The sequence below is a fragment of the Sorghum bicolor genome, chromosome 6 (assembly GCF_000003195.3).
Source record: "Sorghum bicolor cultivar BTx623 chromosome 6, Sorghum_bicolor_NCBIv3, whole genome shotgun sequence".
In the NCBI taxonomy this organism is placed as follows: Eukaryota; Viridiplantae; Streptophyta; class Magnoliopsida; order Poales; family Poaceae; genus Sorghum; species Sorghum bicolor.
This window is the reverse complement of record NC_012875.2, coordinates 43,649,570-43,667,661: the sequence shown is the minus strand read 5'-3', so window position 1 is coordinate 43,667,661 and position 18,092 is coordinate 43,649,570. Positions and strand designations below refer to the sequence as shown.

Below are 18,092 nucleotides of genomic sequence, written 5' to 3'. Positions count from 1 at the left end.
GGTGCCCGAAGGGCGCCTGATGTTCTAGTACAATACAAGGATGAGCTCCTTTGTCCTTGGAAAAACTGGAAGCTCTCGAACATCAAACACAACTTTCTAGCGCACAACTTTCTAGCAATATATCTTCTTTTTTTTTCTCTTGAAAAACTACGTAAAAAACTTGCGTTTCATTGTATTAAAAGCCAAAAAATAGGTTTTTTAAGATACTGTGTAAAAATTGTGCTACGTGAAAACAACAGCTTCTAGAAAAACAACATCATACTTGAAAGGTCCAAATGGCTAAAGAGGAGGAGGAGGGGGTGAATAGCCTATTTAAATTTTCTACAAATTTTACTAAACAAGGGAGTTAGTAAAATAAGTGACGAAGCTATTAGCACTAGCACAACTAATTTATGCAAGCCACCTACACAAGTCTAACAAGAAGGCTAAACACTAAACCACAACAACTAGAGAAGGCTACACAACAACTCTACTCTAAACAAGGACTAAGCTACACAAGCTAAACAACTAACAAGGTAGGCAAGTATGTAAAGAGAAGAGAGTGATTGTTATACCGACGTTGTAGAAAAGAGATATATCCAATCAATCACATACACAATCACAAGAGAGACCTCGGCAAGAGATGACACAAGATTTTTTACCGAGGTTCACTTGCTTCCCGGCAAGCTACTCCACGTTGTGGTGATACACCCACTTGATGGATCACGAGCTAATTGGCAATCTAAAGCCAAACCCTCAGCGGGTGCCGCACATCCACTCACAAGATGGGAATCCTCCAAGCCACGAGCAATCCACTAGAGTAACCAATTTGCGATCTCCCGCTGGGAAGGCTCAAGAACCCCTCACAAATTATTTGGTGAGGCTCGAAACAATCTCCAATCACGAGCTCAACACCACCGCTGCTCCAAGCCGTCTAGGGCATCGAGAAACACCCAAGAGTAACAAGAAATCCACAGCAAACTCAAAGATCAAGTTCCACTAGATGCAACTCTCAAAGCAATGCACTTGAATCTCACTCAATCTCACTAGGATTAGCAATCAAGCAAGGAGATGAGTGGAGGGAGTGTTCTCTAGCTCAATGTATGTCTCAAGTAATCAAATGTACAAGAGCCAACCTCCTAAAGCCGGCCACCTCCGATTTATAAGCCCCTCAAAGAGATAGAGTCGTTGGCTCTGTCACTGGGCTGAAATTGGGGGCACCAGACGCTTAGCAGAGAGCCACCGGACGCTCGACCCCCTGCGTCTGGTGCTCTGGAGTTAGCCACGTGTCCACCTTCAAATCTCACGCGTCAAACTCTAACGGTCACCTGCAGACCATCGGACGTGACCAAGTGAGCACCGGACGCGTCCGGCTCACCGGTCACGTGCGCAGAGAGTTCTGCAAACACACGACCTCACCGGACTCAGAGTGCTCACCGGACCCATGCGCAGAGAGGGTTGCAAACCGCCTGCACACCGGACTCACACCACCGGACGCACCTTGAGCGTCCGTTGCTCTCAGTCAGAAACCCCCTACTGAAGACAGTCCACACCGGACGCATGAACAAGGAACACTCTGCGTCCGGTGCTCAACCCTAACAGGGCCAAGCACTGACAGCACACCGGACCCTAAATGTCAGCGTCCGGTGCCTCTGCGCACTGCGTCTGGTGAGTGTTTCTCAGTGAAAGTGGTAGTAAGTTAGGGAGGGTCAGACCCAAATAATGGAAGTAGTTTTCTTTGGAAATGATCGTGCAGCGAGACAACAGTACATACAGCAAGAGGAGATGCTGCAGCAGGCTGGGTATACCATTCATCCTAGAGGTTGTCCTACCACCCCTCTGCATATTGTTGAGTTTGATGATAGTTATATGAGGGACAACACTGATGAGTTCGAACTAAAAGCCCCGCATGATACTATGGACCATCTAATGGTTAATTATGCAACTAGCTGGAAAGCTGTAGAGGAAGCAAGAGAGATGGATCCCTACGCTCACAGCAAGATAAGTGGTGTTGATTATCGCTTTTGGAATGTTTTTCATTCAAATCTCTATGCCACTGCTATTCTACCAGCTAGGAAAGGAAAGATATGTGAGATGCACTTCATTGATTTTGATGCTATGCAAGCAAAAGAAGAACCTGATTTTGATGTGGCAATCAAAGTGTGTGACAAATTTGAGCTCTCTAGTATTATGACCTTTCAGTATAACTGGAATAGAGATATTCTTGCTCAGTTTCAGGCTACATATTTCTAGAATAGAGATAATGATGAGGTGCATTGGATGACAGATGACACTGAAAGGTCCTAATATGGCTAGAGGGGGGTGAATTCTACAAACACACTAGAGCAAAAGGTTAGTAAAAAACAAAGCGAAGCTTTTTGCTCTAGCTCTAAAGGGGTGTTTGCAAGCCACCTATCCCACAATTCTAGTTGATATAATCACTAGACACACAAGAGCTATGTCACTACTTACACTAGAAAGCTAACTAAAGTTTCTATACAAGTAAGTAAGCTACTCTAGTTTGCGAGAATGTAAAAGAGAGGATGAGATATTTATACCACCAAGTAGGGGATGAACCAATCACCAATATAAACAATCAAGCATAGGGAGAATGCCAATCAAACACAATGGAGACACCAATTTTTCTCCCGAGGTTCACGTGCTTGCCGGCACGCTACGTCCCCATTGTGTTGACCAACACTTGGTGGTTCGGTGGCTAAGAGGTGTAGCACGAACCTCGTCCTCACTAGGACACCACAAGAACCTACCCACAAGTGAGGTAGCTCAATGACACGAGCAATACACTAGAGTTACCTTTCAGCTCTCCGCCGGGGAAGGTACAAGACCCCTCACAATCACGGGAGATGGCCACAAACAATCACCAACTCGTGCCAATGCTCCTCCGCTGCTCCAAGCCGTCTAGGTGGCGGCAACCACCAAGAGTAACAAGAAAACCACAGCCAAATCGATCCCCAAGTGCCACTAGATGCAATCACTCAAGCAAATGCACTTGGAATCACTCCCAATCTCACAAAGATGAATAATCTATGAAGGAGATGAGTGGGAGGAGTTTGCTTAGGCTCACAAGGATGTCAAGTATGTTAGAATGCCAAGAGAGTGAGCCCTAAGCCGGCCAACAACTATTTATAAGCCCCTCAAACAAATAGAGCCGTTAGCTCTTTCACTGGGCAAACTGCGAGGTCACCGGACGCTCTCAAAGGGGCACTGGACGCTCAACGCCTGCGTCCGGTGCTCCAACAACAGCCACATGTCGCCTTTTGAAACGCTTGTGTCAGAGTCTAACGGTCACCTGCAGTGCACCGGACGCTGAGCAAGTTGGCACCGGACGCGTCCGGTGCACAACGGACCCGTGCGCAGAGAGCTCCGCAAACTCGCAGGGTCACCAGGCGCGAGCCACCGGACGCACCCTAAGCGTCTGGTGCTCACCGGACTTAAACTCAGAGAGCTCTGCAAACGGACCTCACACCGGACACGGACCACCGGACGCACAGGCCTGCGTCCGGTGCCTGTCGTCTGGTGCCTTACCCTAGCTGGGCCAGGCACTGTCTGCACCGGACGCTCAGACTCAGCGTCCGGTGCTCCAGAAGCCAGCGTCCGGTGAGTGTTTCTCCCGCGACTTCTCCAAATTTCCCACCGGCGCAATAGAGAATATGCACTTCATTTTCTCAAAAAGCGTCGAAACCCGCCTCGCAAGCTCGGCGGAAGGGAGAGAGGAACCCATCCTCTCTCTACTCTTCAAACTCCACCTCCTTCTCAAAGTGTGCCAACACCACAATGTGTAAACCAACATGTGCACGTGTGTTAGCATTTTCACAATCATTTTCTTCGAAGGAGTTAAGTTAGCTCACTAGGTTCTAAATGCATGCACATGAACAATGACACCTAGTGGCACTTGATAACCACTTAGCCAAAGAATTCCCCTCTTTATAGTACGGCTATCTATCCTAAATGTGATCACACCCTCTATGGTGTCTTGATCACCAAAATCAAAACCCTAAGCAATACCTTTGCCTTGAACTCCATAGGGTTTTGTTTTTCTCTTTCTTCTTTTCCAAGTTGAGCACTTGATCACCTTGTGGTCATCACCATCACCATGATCATCATTTGCTCCATCACTTGGCATGTACCAACCTCATTAAGTCTACACACACTTAGTATAGAGGTTAGTACTAGGGTTTCATCAATTATCCAAAACCAAACTAGGGCTTTCAGACACACACTATAGGATTGATTTTGTCACCTTTTGCAGGATACTTGTCTTTGAGCATGTTCACAAGACTTACTCTCACATCCACAATGAGAGGAGGTTTGAGCCCCATGAAGTGACTTTCATGTGGGAGGATCCAACCTAAGTAAATAATAGAAGGACTGGGTCGAAGAGCTTTTATTACATCATGAACAATCTCATTAGGATGACACTCAACCCAAAGGACAATGCCACTGATCTCAATGGGAATATCACCAATGTACTATCCAGATTTCCAGATGGTGATAGGTTCAATGTGCCAAGGTTCATGTGGGTAGAGCTGGCCTATGCTATGGATGATGGGAGGAGAGCACTTCCCTATGCTCCTTACCTGATGTTTGTGATTGAGAGGGTGACAAGTGTTAGATAGCCAAAGAACTGCTACCACATAGTATGCAACATCAAAAAAACCAAAGGTGATAAAACAGCCCCACCTCCTACAGTAGAGGGCTCATATCACAGTCAGGAGGGTGCCGATGAGCCATTGAGGAGAGGTGGAACGAAGAAGAAGTGCTTCCAAAAATTAGCAGAATGGATAAAAGCTATTTTTGGCACTTGTTCATACATGGCACAGAATCAGTATGATGATAGGATGAAGAGTAGGCATGCAATCAATGTAGCAAGGGAGGTTCAGGGTTTACCTCCTCTTGCACCTTTTGATCCACCTCCATAGTTACCAAATCTTCATCTCCTTTCAGACGTCGAGAGTGATGAAGAGGAAGAAGGCAGCCATGAGAGGTAGCAGGCCTATGATGATGATCTAGATCTTTAGGAGATACTTGGCAGCTTCTACAAGTAGTACAGAGATGAGGCTAGGCAGCAGAGAGCTAGTACTTTTGAGGCTGCTCCATGTCGTTCCACTCGTGCTACTCGCTTCACTCCTACTACTCACCGTGGAGGACGTGTTGTTATAGAGTCCGATGACGATGAGGAGTGAGTTGATCTCTCTCTCTCTCTCTCTCTTTCTCTCTTCTTTTCTCTTTTTGGTACTTGATGCCAAAGGGGGAGAAAATTAGAGAAATTAGAGGAGTCAATTCTCAAGATCAAGGTGTTCTTCATGTTCAGATCCATTAAGAGTTGAGAGTAGCTGTTAGCTATTAGTTTGTGAGCTTGAGAATTTGAGAGTCGCTCAAAACTCTATTTTTTGTAATAGTTGGTACCTATTCGTCTTTATTTGCTTTGGATATGAATATGTACTCGTTGTGTGACTTTAGCTTGTCATTCCCTATACTAGATTGCTTGTGAGCTGTTGTTAAGTAAGTTGTGATGAGTGTTGTTCTTAGTTTCTGTCTGGCTGGCGAAGCAAGGTCGGCAGTGCCGCCCTCTGCTCCAGCAGTCAAACCCTATTTTGTATAATTTATCATATGCATTGACATATATCTCTGTGACACAGTTTGCTGCATCCATAGTAGCCATGAACATAGGGAGAGGTCCCAGCACAAAGCTAAAGGATGAGACTTGGTTTTCAAACCAAGATGAGTATTCAAAACTCTCTTCATACATTTAGGGGGAGCTCCTATGTGCACGGCTAATGTTATCTCAGCTTTATTTATATCTCTTGTAAGCTCTAATTAGGTTGTCATCAATCACCAAAAAGGGGGAGATTGTAAGTTCAATCAAGCCCATTGTGGGTTTTGATGTTGATGACCACCGAATTAGAGGACTAATGATTTTTAATGAGATAACAAGCAGGGAATTAAGAAAGGAGGATGTTGAACAGGTCAGAGGGTTCCCAATGTAAAAGGAAGGCTTTCCTAAAGGTTCTTGAAGGTTTACTTTCGCTCTTGTTTGACTTCGAGTATAGGAAAAGCCGTACTATTAAGAGGGACTCTAGGTCTATTGATCAAATGTTGAACCAGATTCTCAAATGTACTTCTATATCCTTAACCCTCAGCCAAACCAGCATGTTTCTCTCTAGTTACCCTTGGCTAGTTCTGGCTAGGGCGGCAGTGCTGCCCTTGATACGGCCGTTGGAAGACCAGGGTATAAATACCCTTTCCACTTGACCACAACGGTCATCTGAGCCACTCACGTCATCTTCCTTCGTCCCAACCGTTATACAACATCAAAGCTCACCTCTCTTTCTCCTCCATTGTTGCTCCTCAAGCTCTCAAGCAAATCCTTGACTTCCACCATCATTTCTTGAGAGAAAAGGCAGCAAACTTCAATTGGAGAGTAGATCCGCTAATTCCCAAAGTCTAAGAGCATTTGGTTCATGTTTAACCGATAGCCCTAGGGTTTGTTACTCTTGGAGCTTGCTCCTAGCCGGCTAGGCATCGCCCTAAAGCTTGCCAACTTGTGTGGTAGCCAAGGGAAGTTTGTAAGTTCATCTTGCAGCTAAGAAATCACCCCTCCCTCAAGAGATAACACTCTTGTTGGAATGAGGGAAGGACAAGACTTCGTGGCAAGTCGGTCCTAGTGTGGGCACCTCAACAACGTGAAGTAAGTGCAGCCTTGTGTGGCGACCGTTGAACCACGGGATAAATCCTTGTGTGTTGATATACTCTTTGCTTATTTGTGTTGTTGAGTTGTTTTAGGGTTTGAGCCTGATCTACCTCGTGGTGTTACTTATGCAGGTTGTAGTGGTTGTTCTGATGAATACTAACTTGCAAAGAGTTGAGAACTTAACCTGATCCAAATTTCCCAAAGTACTTTTTGAATATATCTTTGTTGCTCCCAGTGCCACCCTGTCTGGTGAAACTGATAAAGTTAAAGTTTTTAAGTTGACAGGCCTATTCACCCCCACCCTCTCTAAGCCATCCTAGACTACCAGAGATCCTACACTATGGAGTTGCTAGTTATGTCGTTTTTTTGACCAAGTTGGCTCAGTGTGACCAAGTGGTGTGTGGCAAAGCTTTTGCCACCCCTTCTTAAAAAAGAAAGTCCTAGCTTTGTTCAACCTTCTCAATGAGGCGTCACCGGTCCATAATTCTTGCAAGTGTATCCATGGCTACTAAGTAATTAATGCACAACCAAATGTGCAACTAGAGACCCCACAAAAGAATGTTGAACATTATTCACAAACTCTTAAAAAAAGACCATTCACGAGGGAGGATTTAGAATTGCATTTTGTCTTAAATTGTTGGAATGTAATCTGGCTAATATGGCAAGTGTGCATGTCCACTAGCCTATATATATGTGTATGACAATTAATCACAGTAATGTGTTGAGAATTACCCAAATCACTTTCTATCATTCTATCATGGTATCACGAGACGGTAACGATCTCCGTTCCTCTCGCTTCCGCAATTAGCGTCGCGCCGCTGCTCTTCACGAGCGCCACGCCGCCGCTGCTGCGATCTCGATCGCCGGCCTCATCTCGCGAACGCGCGCGCCCACGGCGCCTGCGTGACGCGCCCCTCGTCGCAATGTCCGCGACTTACGTCCGCTACTCCGTGACGGGCGAGACCATGACTTCTCCATCGCGATGGCCGTGACGGATCAGACTCTAGGCCAGATCAGGTCACGTACGTCTACACCACGTGATCAGCATCCACTCGTACATCTACGTTGCTGCTTCCTGTACAACTACGTCACGGGTCACATCCTCTACTGCCTTGCGTCGCCTGATCGTCTACTGCTCCAGTCCGGCTGCCCTCGGGGTCGCGTCCTCCGATGGCTGAAACCGACGTCGAGCACGCGACGCCGAGGAGGGGCGCCGCCGCCAGGTGGAGGCCGATCGTGCCGCGGCCCTCGACGCGTACGAAGCCAAGTACGCCGCTGTCCATGCCACCGCCATCGCCGTCCTCGTGCCCTTGGTCTTGGATCACGCCGCAGACAACTACAACTGGTGGCGCACTATGTTCCTGACAGTCTTGGGCAAATATGCCCTCACGGATCACGTCCTCTCCGACGTCGTAAACGCCGATCGTCCGGCGTGGGTGCAGATGAACTGCACCGTGCTCACTTGGATCTACTGCACCATCCATGCTGATCTCCAACAGTCGACGATGAACAACAAGCCCAAAGCTCGCTGCGCCTGGACATACCTCGAGAATGAGTTTCTCGGCCAGCGCGAATCGCGCGCCCTGTTGCTCTCTGCGGAGTTTCGCACGGCGAAACAGGGCTCGTCCTCGATCACCGACTTCTACCGCCGTCTCGAGACCATGGCGGCGACCCTCGGTGACTACAGCGATCTGACTGGGGACCACACTCTGGTCCTCACCCTCCTCCGCGGCCTCAGCGGCAAGTTCCGACCCATGGTCTCCAACCTCAAGATGCGGCAACCCTTCCCCACCTTCGAGGAGGCTCGCACGCTTCTCTTGCTTGAGGAGATCGACATCGATGACATCGCTGCCAGCGAGGCCGCTGGGGCCTCTGATCCACTGGCCTCCTCCGCATCGACCGCTCTCGTTGCCGCACCTCGTCCCCCAGCCGGACTGCCTTACGGCGGCCATGGGCAAGGCAGCCAGGGCGGCCACGGCCAAGGCCGAACAACTGGCTATGGTCAGCCCGGCCAGGGCGGACAGGGCGGCCAGGGCCAGCAGCGGACCGGCCGCCGACGTGGCGGACGCGGCCGCAACCAGCAGCAGTCGGCCGGCAACACCAACGTCGGCTCGCAACCCCAGGCGTAGGCGCAGTACTACAATCCGTGGGCAGGCTACGTTCAGTTCTGGTAGTGCCCACCGAACGCCTCCGGGACACCGTTCCGTCCTCCACGGTCGGCCTTCACCGCCCAGCAGCAGTACGTGCCGCAGCCATACACCACTGTCCAGCAGCAGTACGTGCAGCAGCCGTACACCCTTGGGCCTCCTCCAGGTTTCGGCCACGGAGGACCGCCGCCACCACAACAGCAACAGCAACCGTCCATGCCCATGCAGGGTATGTCCTCGGATCCGACCGCCCTCGGGCGAATGGTATGCTGACTCTGGTGCCGGTGCTCACATGGTCAACAACGCTGGTATACTTTCTAGCCTTCACCCTCCATCATCATCCAGTCCTTCATCTATCATTGTGGGTAACGAAGCTTCGCTTCCCGTTACATCTATTGGGTCGCACTCTTTTTACACCACACATCGGCCTTTTGTTCTTTCTAATGTTTTAGTGTCGCCTAACATTATTAAGAACTTGATTTCAGTCCGTCGCTTCACTACTGATAATAATTGTTCTATTGAGTTTGACCCATTTGGACTTTCTGTGAAGGACCTTCAGACACGGAGCGTGATCGCTAGGTGCAATAGCACGGGTGACCTCTACCCGTTCTTCCCTGCACCATCCAGCACCACTGCCACCCTCACCACTGCCACGTCGTCCACCTCCCTTTGGCATCGTCGCCTTGGTCATCTCGGACACACGGCTTTATCCAAGCTTATTAGTTCAAATGCTATTTCCTGTAATAATAAGCACAATATCGATCATGTTTGTCATGCCTGTCAGCTAGGTCGCCATGTGCGCCTACCCTTTAGTGTGTCATACTCGCGTGCTACTCATCCATTTGATTTAATACATTGTGATCTTTGGACGTCCCCAGTTGTTAGTGTGTCTGGCTATAAATACTATTTAGTCATTCTTGATGATTGCACTCACTACATATGGACGTTTCCATTACGCCTGAAATCTGAAACCTTTGGCGTCATATCTAACTTTTTTTCCTATGTGCGCACGTAGTTCAACTCCACCATCAAGGCAGTTCAGTGCGACAACGGCCGCGAGTTTGATCACTCCTCGGCCCGCACGTTCTTCCTCACTCATGGCGTCGTCTTTTGGATGTCGTGTCCATACACCTCACAACAGAATGGAGGCGTTGAACGCACCCTTCGCACTGTGAACAACATCGTGCGGTCTCTTCTGTTCTAGGCCAGTCTTCCTCCTGTTTATTGGGCTGACTCACTTCACACTGCCACCTATCTCCTTAATCGTCACCCAACTAAAACTCTAGACGGCCGCACCCCCTTCTTTTCCCTCCACGGCACCCAACCCTCTTATGACCATCTTCGAGTCTTCGGTTGTGCCTGTTACCCTAACCTTACCTCCACAGCTCCCAACAAATTATCACCTCGCTCCACCCTGTGTGTCTTCTTAGGGTACTTGGCTGATCACAAGGGGTATCGATGTCTCGACCTCCACTCCAATTGGATCGTCGTCTCTCGTCATGTCGTATTTGATGAGACGTTGTTTCCCTTCTCTGAGATGTCATCCACTCCATCGGACCCTAACACACTCGCGTTTTTGGATGTTGCTGATGATTCCTCTTCGCCTATATGGCCAAGAGCTGTGACTGTAGGTACCCGTCTTCCAGGTGGCATGGACGCTGCCCCGGGGACACCAGTTGCTCCCCCTTGTGCTTCGGCCATTGGCCCCGGCCATGCAGCCGGCCACGACCAGACCAGCCTGGGCGGCACTCCTGCTGCTAGCCACGATGGCCACAATAGCGGCTCTCCATCACCCCGTCCTGACGGTGCTGCTGCCCCTGCAGACCACGTGCCCCAGGCTGTTGCTAGCGGCGTCGGACGGACCATTGGCCGCACCACCGCTACAGCTCCAGAGGTGATCATCCCTGTCACCAATGCGCACGGCATGCGCACCCGTGGCAAGGATGGTTTTCGGCAACCTGTGGATCGCCTCAATCTCCACATGATGTCTGCAGTCACCTCTCCAGTGCCGACGTCTGTCCGGGCTGCTCTCTTGGACCCGGCCTGGCGCCTCGCCATGCAGGCCGAGTTCGACGCTTTGCTGAGCAACGACACCTGGACATTGGTGCCTCGCCCCCCTGGCATCAACCTCGTCACCGGCAAGTGGGTTTTTCGTCATAAGTTCAAGTCCGATGGCTCTCTTGACCGCTACAAGGCTCGTTGGGTACTTCGCAGTTTTACCCAGCGACCGGGCATTGACTATGATGAGACTTTCAGTCCAGTTGTCAAGCCAGCTACCATCAGGATGGTTCTCACTCTGGCACTATCTTGTTCCTGGCGGATTCATCAGCTCGATGTGAAGAATGCGTTTCTCCATGGCACTTTGAGCGAGACAGTCTACTGCGTCCAGCCGACTGGGTTTGTCGATCCCTCCAAGTCCAACCATGTCTGTCGTCTGAACAAGTCTCTCTATGGTCTGAAGCAAGCTCCCCGTGCATGGCACAGTCGGTTTGCCTCCCACATCACCTCCCTTGGGTTTGTTAAGGCTAGATCCGACACGTCGCTGTTCATCTACTGCAGAGGTGCTGATATGGCTTTTCTCTTACTGTACGTTGATGATATTGTTTGGACCGCATCCTCCATGAGCTTTCTTCATTGGATCATTGCTGCACTTCGCCGGGAATTTTCGATGACAGACATGGGGCCTCTTCATCATTTTTTGGGTGTCAGTGTTCAACGCCAAGGTGACACCTTATTTCTCTCTCAGCGGCGGTAAGTGTTGGATATTCTGGAGCGAGCTGGTATGAGTCACTGCAAGCCATGCAGTACTCCTGTGGACACTCACTCTAAGCTTGCTGCAGATGGCGCCTCCGTTGCAGATCCTAGTCAGTACCGTAGCCTTGCTGGAGCTCTTCAGTACCTCACTTTTACCAGACCAGATATTGCATATGCTGTTCAGCAGATCTGCTTATATATGCATGATCCCCGGGAGCCTCATCTTAGTGCTTTGAAGAGGATTCTCCGGTACCTTCAGGGTACATTGGATCTTGGCTTGCACCTTCACCGAACCTCTCCGGCTGATCTCACTGTCTACACCGATGCAGATTAGGCGGGTTGTCCTGACACACGCAAATCCACCTCGGGTTATGCGGTGTTTCTCGGTGATAATCTCATCTCTTGGTCGTCCAAGCGTCAGCCTACAGTGTCACGGTCCAGTGCAGAGGCGGAATATCGAGCTGTTGCGAACGGAGTCGCCGAAGCATGCTGGTTGCGCCAGCTCCTCATAGAGCTTCGCTGCCCTCTTCGTCGCGCTACAGTGGTCTATTGTGATAATGTCAGTGCCGTTTATCTCTCCACCAACCCAGTTCAGCATCAGCGAACCAAGCATATTGAGATCGATTTGCACTTCGTCGGAGAGCGAGTCGCCCTCGGTGAAGTCCGCGTCCTGCACGTTCCCACTACGTCTCAGTACGCCAATATCTTCACCAAAGGTCTGCCGACATCCGTCTTCACGGAGTTTAGATCCAGTCTCAATGTTCGCGGTGCTCCCAGTTTAGACTGCGGGAGAGTGTTGGAATGTAATCCGGCTAATATGTATCCACTAGCCTCTATATATATATATATATATATATATATATATATGACAATTAATCACAGTAATGTATTGAGAATTACCCAAATCACTTTCTATCATAAATGCAAATTACATCAAGCCTAAATCAACAACTCATCTTAGTCGTCACTCTAAAACAACCGTGCTCAAAACAAGACACAGTACGTACTTGCCTTGATTTTCTTTTGCAAGGTCCGTATTACACATGTTCTTATTTATCATCATCTAAAATAATAAATCTTATGTAGTCGAGCATCAAGCTTTTCAGTTGACAAACGGTGGAGACATAAATTATATTGCACAACATCTACTATCTCTCAATCGATCTTATCAGAAAGACAGGATTTATTGATTCGACAATGCAAGACTACATCTGTGGACACTGAACACAACTAAGTACACGTATCTAGTGATACACACATCATCATACTACTAGAGTTCCACATGTGTGGTACTCGCATGTCTTGTTTATTATGGGCAACACACAGAGACTGACACACACGAACACACGCCACAAGAGCTCGCGCTTTGGTGATACTCGAACATGCACGTCATGCAGCAAATCCCTGGAATAATCCTCACCGCTCATGGCAGAGTGTAATCTGTAATAAAGAATTAAAAGAAGAATCTCAGACAGACACTCATTCAGTGTTACTGCATCTTGCTGATACTGCTGATGCATACATGGTAATCACAGAATAAACGACCGGAGCAAACAGTGAAGAATAATATCACACATCAGTTTGTTGCTTCCTTAATTACCTCCGCACTTGTAGCCGACGGGGCGGTCGACGAGGTTGCAGCGTTTGGGGATGGTGATGGCGACCTCAGCCTTGATCCCGGCGCTCTTGGCAGTGTTGGACAGCATGACGGCGCAGAGGCACTTGGGGCTCTGCTTCCCGATGCTGTGCACCGCGCCGCAGCAGGAGCTAGACGGCGCGGAGCTGGGGTCCTCCGCCGCCGACGCGCACGGCGCCAGCTTCAGCGCCATCATGTCCGGCGGCGTCGCCCCGCACTCGCCCGCGCCGTCGGCACCCCGCGGCGCGGCGATGCAGGCCGCGGCCACGATCATCAGAGCGACCACAAAGAGACTCCTCATCGTCACCTCACCCCTTTCTTGCTTCTCCTAGTGAGTTGTGCGTAGCTGTGTAAGCCGGCGCCTTCATGGCTGCCAAGGCCCCCTTCTTATATAGTGGCGTCGAGCGTGTAGGTGTGGCGACCACCATGAACCGACCTCGTGATGGGCTGATGGCCGGCGACGATTGGTGCGGCGAGCACTAGCCGCGCACCGTCACGCGGCGTGGGCGCGTGGCAGCACGCCGTGCCTCCGCCATTGGCGTCGTGCAAGCTCGGCCACACACATCTCAGCCGGCTCAGTGCGGCCCGGTGGTTCGATGTGGTGAGGCAGCTTTGGGCCCGAAGGAACAGGGTGTGAACGGCTGAACGCCATGGCGTGCCCGCCGGCGTAACCTGATCGGCGTGCGCGGGCATTCTTTTCAGTGGACGCCACTTTTTGATGTTGCCTCTCGAAGTGCGGCGGCTGCGCTCATTCTAGCAAAGAAAAAAATAGAAGGGCAGTTGCAGTTGTTTGTTCAGCTGCCTGTGCTTGAAGTGTCGGTGGTGCCAGGGGCAGTGCAGGGTGGGACAAGCTGTACAGATGTACACACAATGATTCAGAAATAAGAAGAAAATACTAGTATGTATATACGCTTATTGGACCATTTTGCATACGTTTCAGATCATCAGACAGAAATAGCTAGCCCTAGCACATAAGTTTGCATCCTACATACTTCCTTCATTTCACATTACAAGACGTTTTGGGTTTTTTTATAAGTACATAGTTTATATAGTTTTTGTTATTTACTTAGATATACATGTGTAGATACATAGCAAAAGCAATGAATCTAAAAGAAATTAAAATGTCTTATAGATTGGAACGGAGAGAGTATGATTCTACATATGTGGGTGGGATATGACACCTTATACAAGTTGTCGAAGTCTTCTACATACATTGGATCAGTAGGGTCCTCCTCTGAGAGCTCATATAGGTTTCTAACACAAGGGAAGAAGAATATATTGATGTATTGAAGCACCAGAAATACAAAAGAACTAGAAAAATAATTTTTTGGATACAAAGGTCAACTTTTAGTAAAACATTCAATACATGTTTCATAAGTTTAGAGTTCAAAATGAAATAATTATGTATTTTCAAAAGATTTTATCAGGATCCAATCATTTCTACAAATTTTTAAAATGCTTTATATGAAAAAAACGCTACGGAGCAACACATGGCATGACGCCTGAGGCCGTGTTTAGTTCGTGGACAAAAAGATTTCGCGACACTATAGCATTTTCGTTTGTTTATGGTAATTATTTTCCAATCATGGTCTAACTAGGCTTAAAAGATTCATTTGTAAATTTCAACCAAAATGTGTAGTTAGTTTTTATTTTTGTCTATATTTAATACTCCATACATACGTTTAAAGATTGGATGTGACGGGAAATCTTGAAAATTTTTGAGATTTTGGTTGAAAGTAAACAAGGCCTGACTTGTGGTGGACAGAGGGCGTGGCATTGGGCACGTGCTAGGTGGCGGGGGTCCTGCTAATGTAACGGTAGGGTCGATCGAACATTAGAGGTGTTTTGTTGGGATTGTTAAAGTTTAACATAGCATTTTCGTCGTATTTGAAAATTATTGTTCAATTATAGACTAATTAGGCTTAAAAAATTCGTCTTGTAAATTACTCAACCAAACACCCTCTTAGGCCCTCCATAATATTTTGCTTAAGTGATGCCCAAAATAAGAGAGATGATTCTGGCACCACTCTCTCCATTGTAGCAAGTGATGCCAATTTCAATAATGCTAAGAAAATAAGGAGCGGAGCAAGTAGAGGAACCGATGCCAGTTCATTAAATGTTGTTTATGATCCGTGCTGCCTGTTTTTTATGCATTTGGTTTTTTTCTTTTTTGGTTGAGTCCTGATGCCTGGAGTTTGCTTCCGCTGTGAGCCTTCAATTGTGGTGCAAAGATTTGGTGACTTTTGGGCACCCCTACGATGTTGTGGAGTGCCTTAGGATCCACCAATCAATGGTTACTTGGTAAGTAGCTACGGCGATGTAAGAGTGATTTTTTTATTCAGTAAGAGTGAAGAAATTCACTAGTACAGGTTTCTACTGGTCGCCACTTTTTTTTATTTTCACTAGCATCAGTTTGAGATTTGTTAATACATTTTTTATGCCTCAACTCTTCAAATGCAAGTTGTAGTATCTAAAACTCACACACCAACTCACACCACCACAATTTGTTAATACAAATTAATTTATACCGGTGGTTGGCTTCATCTTTTTTAGAAAAGGAGGCTTCATCTTATTGTTAGTGTAAAATGATTTACATCGACGGCAGACTTAAACTAACTGCATGTGTAAATGATTTACTGTTAATTAACTTCCAGAGGCAGCTAAATAACATGATGTAAAGATATTTGACAAATTTGAATGTTCCTATCATATAGTATTAAAATGTGATCATATTTCAAATTTATATAGTCGTCACAACCAATTATAGCAACGTAACAAATACTCTCTCCATACCCATTGTTGATGTTTAGGTCATGATTGTGGTAACCAATGAATGATTAATTAGGGGTTAGTTTTCCATATCTCCCCCTAATAAATATGGCTACGAGTACTCTCTATATAAGAAAATAAATCAGCTCAATTGGCTAGTGCGTAGAGGCTAGAGCATTGGGTCTCGGATTTGATCCCTGGTAACCACTCATTTTTTGCTTTTGCATGCGAGCGCAGCATGCATTGAATGCGAAACGAAAAGGTAGGGACAAAGGTCCAGCACCTAACCCTGCGTGACCAGAACGTCAAACTTTATGAAAACATTTGAGTTACCAGAACATCAACTAAAACAGGTATGGAGAAAGTATACATCACAAGAAATTATCTCATTATATTTCCAGTGCTCGGATGGGTATTTGTACTGGAGGTAACCTTAGAAAAACCGTGGGACATGTATCTTCACTGGCTGTTCAAAGCAAGGGGCCACACTTCGAGTTTTACCTGTCTCTATTCGTTATGAACTGCCGTGGAAAAAAACTGGCTCAACGGAAACCATTTCCCTACTACTCCCTCCATCCTAAAATATAATGTATCGAAGCACTCAAAGTTTATCCGAAATTATAAGGGATTATAGGTGAATTAACTTGTCCAAAGCACCAATCATGCCGTACCTGTCATTATTGTCTATCAGCAATCAGCATGCTTAAAATACGGTAAACACAAGAGCTCTGTAAAGTTAAGGAAGGATTTTTACCTTATCACTAGAAACGCCTAGAAACTACCACTAGAAACGTGAGTGGAAATTGAGTCGGAGACTCAAAAGCAGGATTCACCAAAATAACTCAATTCGTGCTCATTCTTATTTATTTATTAAATGGACGAACAGCAATTTTTTTCAACCAAACAATGAGTGCACACAAGCAGCTCCCTTAACCAAATTTGTCCAAGACAACAAGTTTTATTTGGAGGATGCAGGACAGCATCTCTGGAACATCCTGACTCTGACTACAAGAGAGTACAAGTACACACGTATCTAGTGAGACTGAGACACCCGTATCATACTGGAGTTCCACATGTATGGTAATCACAAGTCTCGTTTACTGGCAACACACACACACACACTGACACAGTCACCGTCACTTCCCACAGACGTCGTGCTAACTCCGACGGATCATGCACTGGTGCTCAAGTAAGCTCTCAAAGCTCATGGCAGAGTGTAATCTGTAAAGAATAGGAGTATCACACACACTCACAAATCAATCTATTCCGCTAGCTTATACCACTGACAACAATCTCTGATATATGAAGCAATTGGAGCAGACATTGTTGTTGGCTTACCTCCGCACTTGTAGCCGATGGGGCGGTCGACGAGGTTGCAGCGTTTGGGGATGGTGATGGCGACCTCGGCCTTGATCCCGGCGCTCTTGGCGGTCTTGGACAGCATGACGGCGCAGAGGCACTTGGGGCTCTGCTTCCCGATGCTGTGCACCGCGCTGCAGCAGGAGCTGGATGGCGCGGAGCTCGGGTTCTGCGCCGCCGACGCGCACGGCGCCAGCTTCAGCGCCATCCTGTCCGGCGGCGTCGCCCCGCACTCGCCCGCGCCGTCCGCGCCGCGCACCGCCACGAGGCACGCGGCGGCCGCGACCAGCAGGGCGAGCACCAGGAGTCCTCTCATCTCCAACACACGCTCGCTGCTCGTGTGATGCAGGTGCTGTTTGCTTCTCCGGCGTGACTGGTGTGTGGCTTCATGGCCGCTGCGCTGCGGCTTATATAGTGGCGTGGAGCGCGTGCAAGCGTGGCGAGCAGCAGCGTCCGACCTCATGATGGCCGGAGTCCGGAGAGGATCGGTGGAGCGAGCACTAGCGCGCACCGTCCAGCGGCGTGGCAGCACGGAGCTCACCGTCGTCCACTAGCGGCGCGCTAGCTCGCCCGGCTTCAGTGCGCTGGTGGGTAGCTGTCGCGGCGGGCCATTTCCCTAAACGAACAGTGTCTGAACGCCACGGCATGTTTATACTGGGCGCCGCGCGCGCATGGCACGTCGGAGACACGATCAGCACGCGCCGCCGCGCTTTGCGGGCTTGGGAAATTTTAGAAA

General features: G+C 48.3%; 3 protein-coding genes and 1 long non-coding RNA gene across 4 annotated transcripts; 2 read left to right on the top strand and 2 right to left on the bottom strand.

Annotated features, from left to right (window-relative positions):
• Positions 7,879-8,670, top strand: LOC110436475 (the record flags this gene model as incomplete). The annotated part of the gene is made up of 1 exon (XM_021463575.1): positions 7,879-8,670. A coding segment is annotated over one exon (792 nt), but the record flags the coding sequence as incomplete, so codon positions are not given.
• LOC110436668 lies at positions 8,805-9,715 on the top strand. Its single transcript, XR_002454489.1, has 2 exons — positions 8,805-9,146; positions 9,389-9,715. It is a non-coding gene; the product is annotated as an uncharacterized LOC110436668 (long non-coding RNA).
• LOC8073001 (non-specific lipid transfer protein GPI-anchored 1) lies at positions 12,725-13,579 on the bottom strand. The gene is made up of 2 exons (XM_002446401.2): positions 13,193-13,579; positions 12,725-13,032 (listed from the first exon to the last, which is right to left on the bottom strand). Exons 1-2 carry the CDS (start codon positions 13,527-13,529, stop codon positions 13,016-13,018), a joined length of 354 nt encoding a protein of 117 aa, XP_002446446.1. The 5' UTR covers positions 13,530-13,579; the 3' UTR covers positions 12,725-13,015.
• On the bottom strand, positions 16,836-17,834 carry LOC8073000 (non-specific lipid-transfer protein). The gene is made up of 2 exons (XM_002446400.2): positions 17,336-17,834; positions 16,836-17,218 (listed from the first exon to the last, which is right to left on the bottom strand). The coding sequence occupies exons 1-2, from the start codon at positions 17,817-17,819 to the stop codon at positions 17,202-17,204; spliced, it is 501 nt and encodes a 166-aa protein (XP_002446445.2). The 5' UTR covers positions 17,820-17,834; the 3' UTR covers positions 16,836-17,201.

Coding starts and splice junctions, on each gene's coding strand:
- LOC8073001 (XM_002446401.2), bottom strand. CDS start 13,529: ATGAGGAGTCTCTTTGTGGTCGCTCTGATGATCGTGGCCGCGGCCTGC.
- LOC8073000 (XM_002446400.2), bottom strand. CDS start 17,819: ATGAGGTCGGACGCTGCTGCTCGCCACGCTTGCACGCGCTCCACGCCA.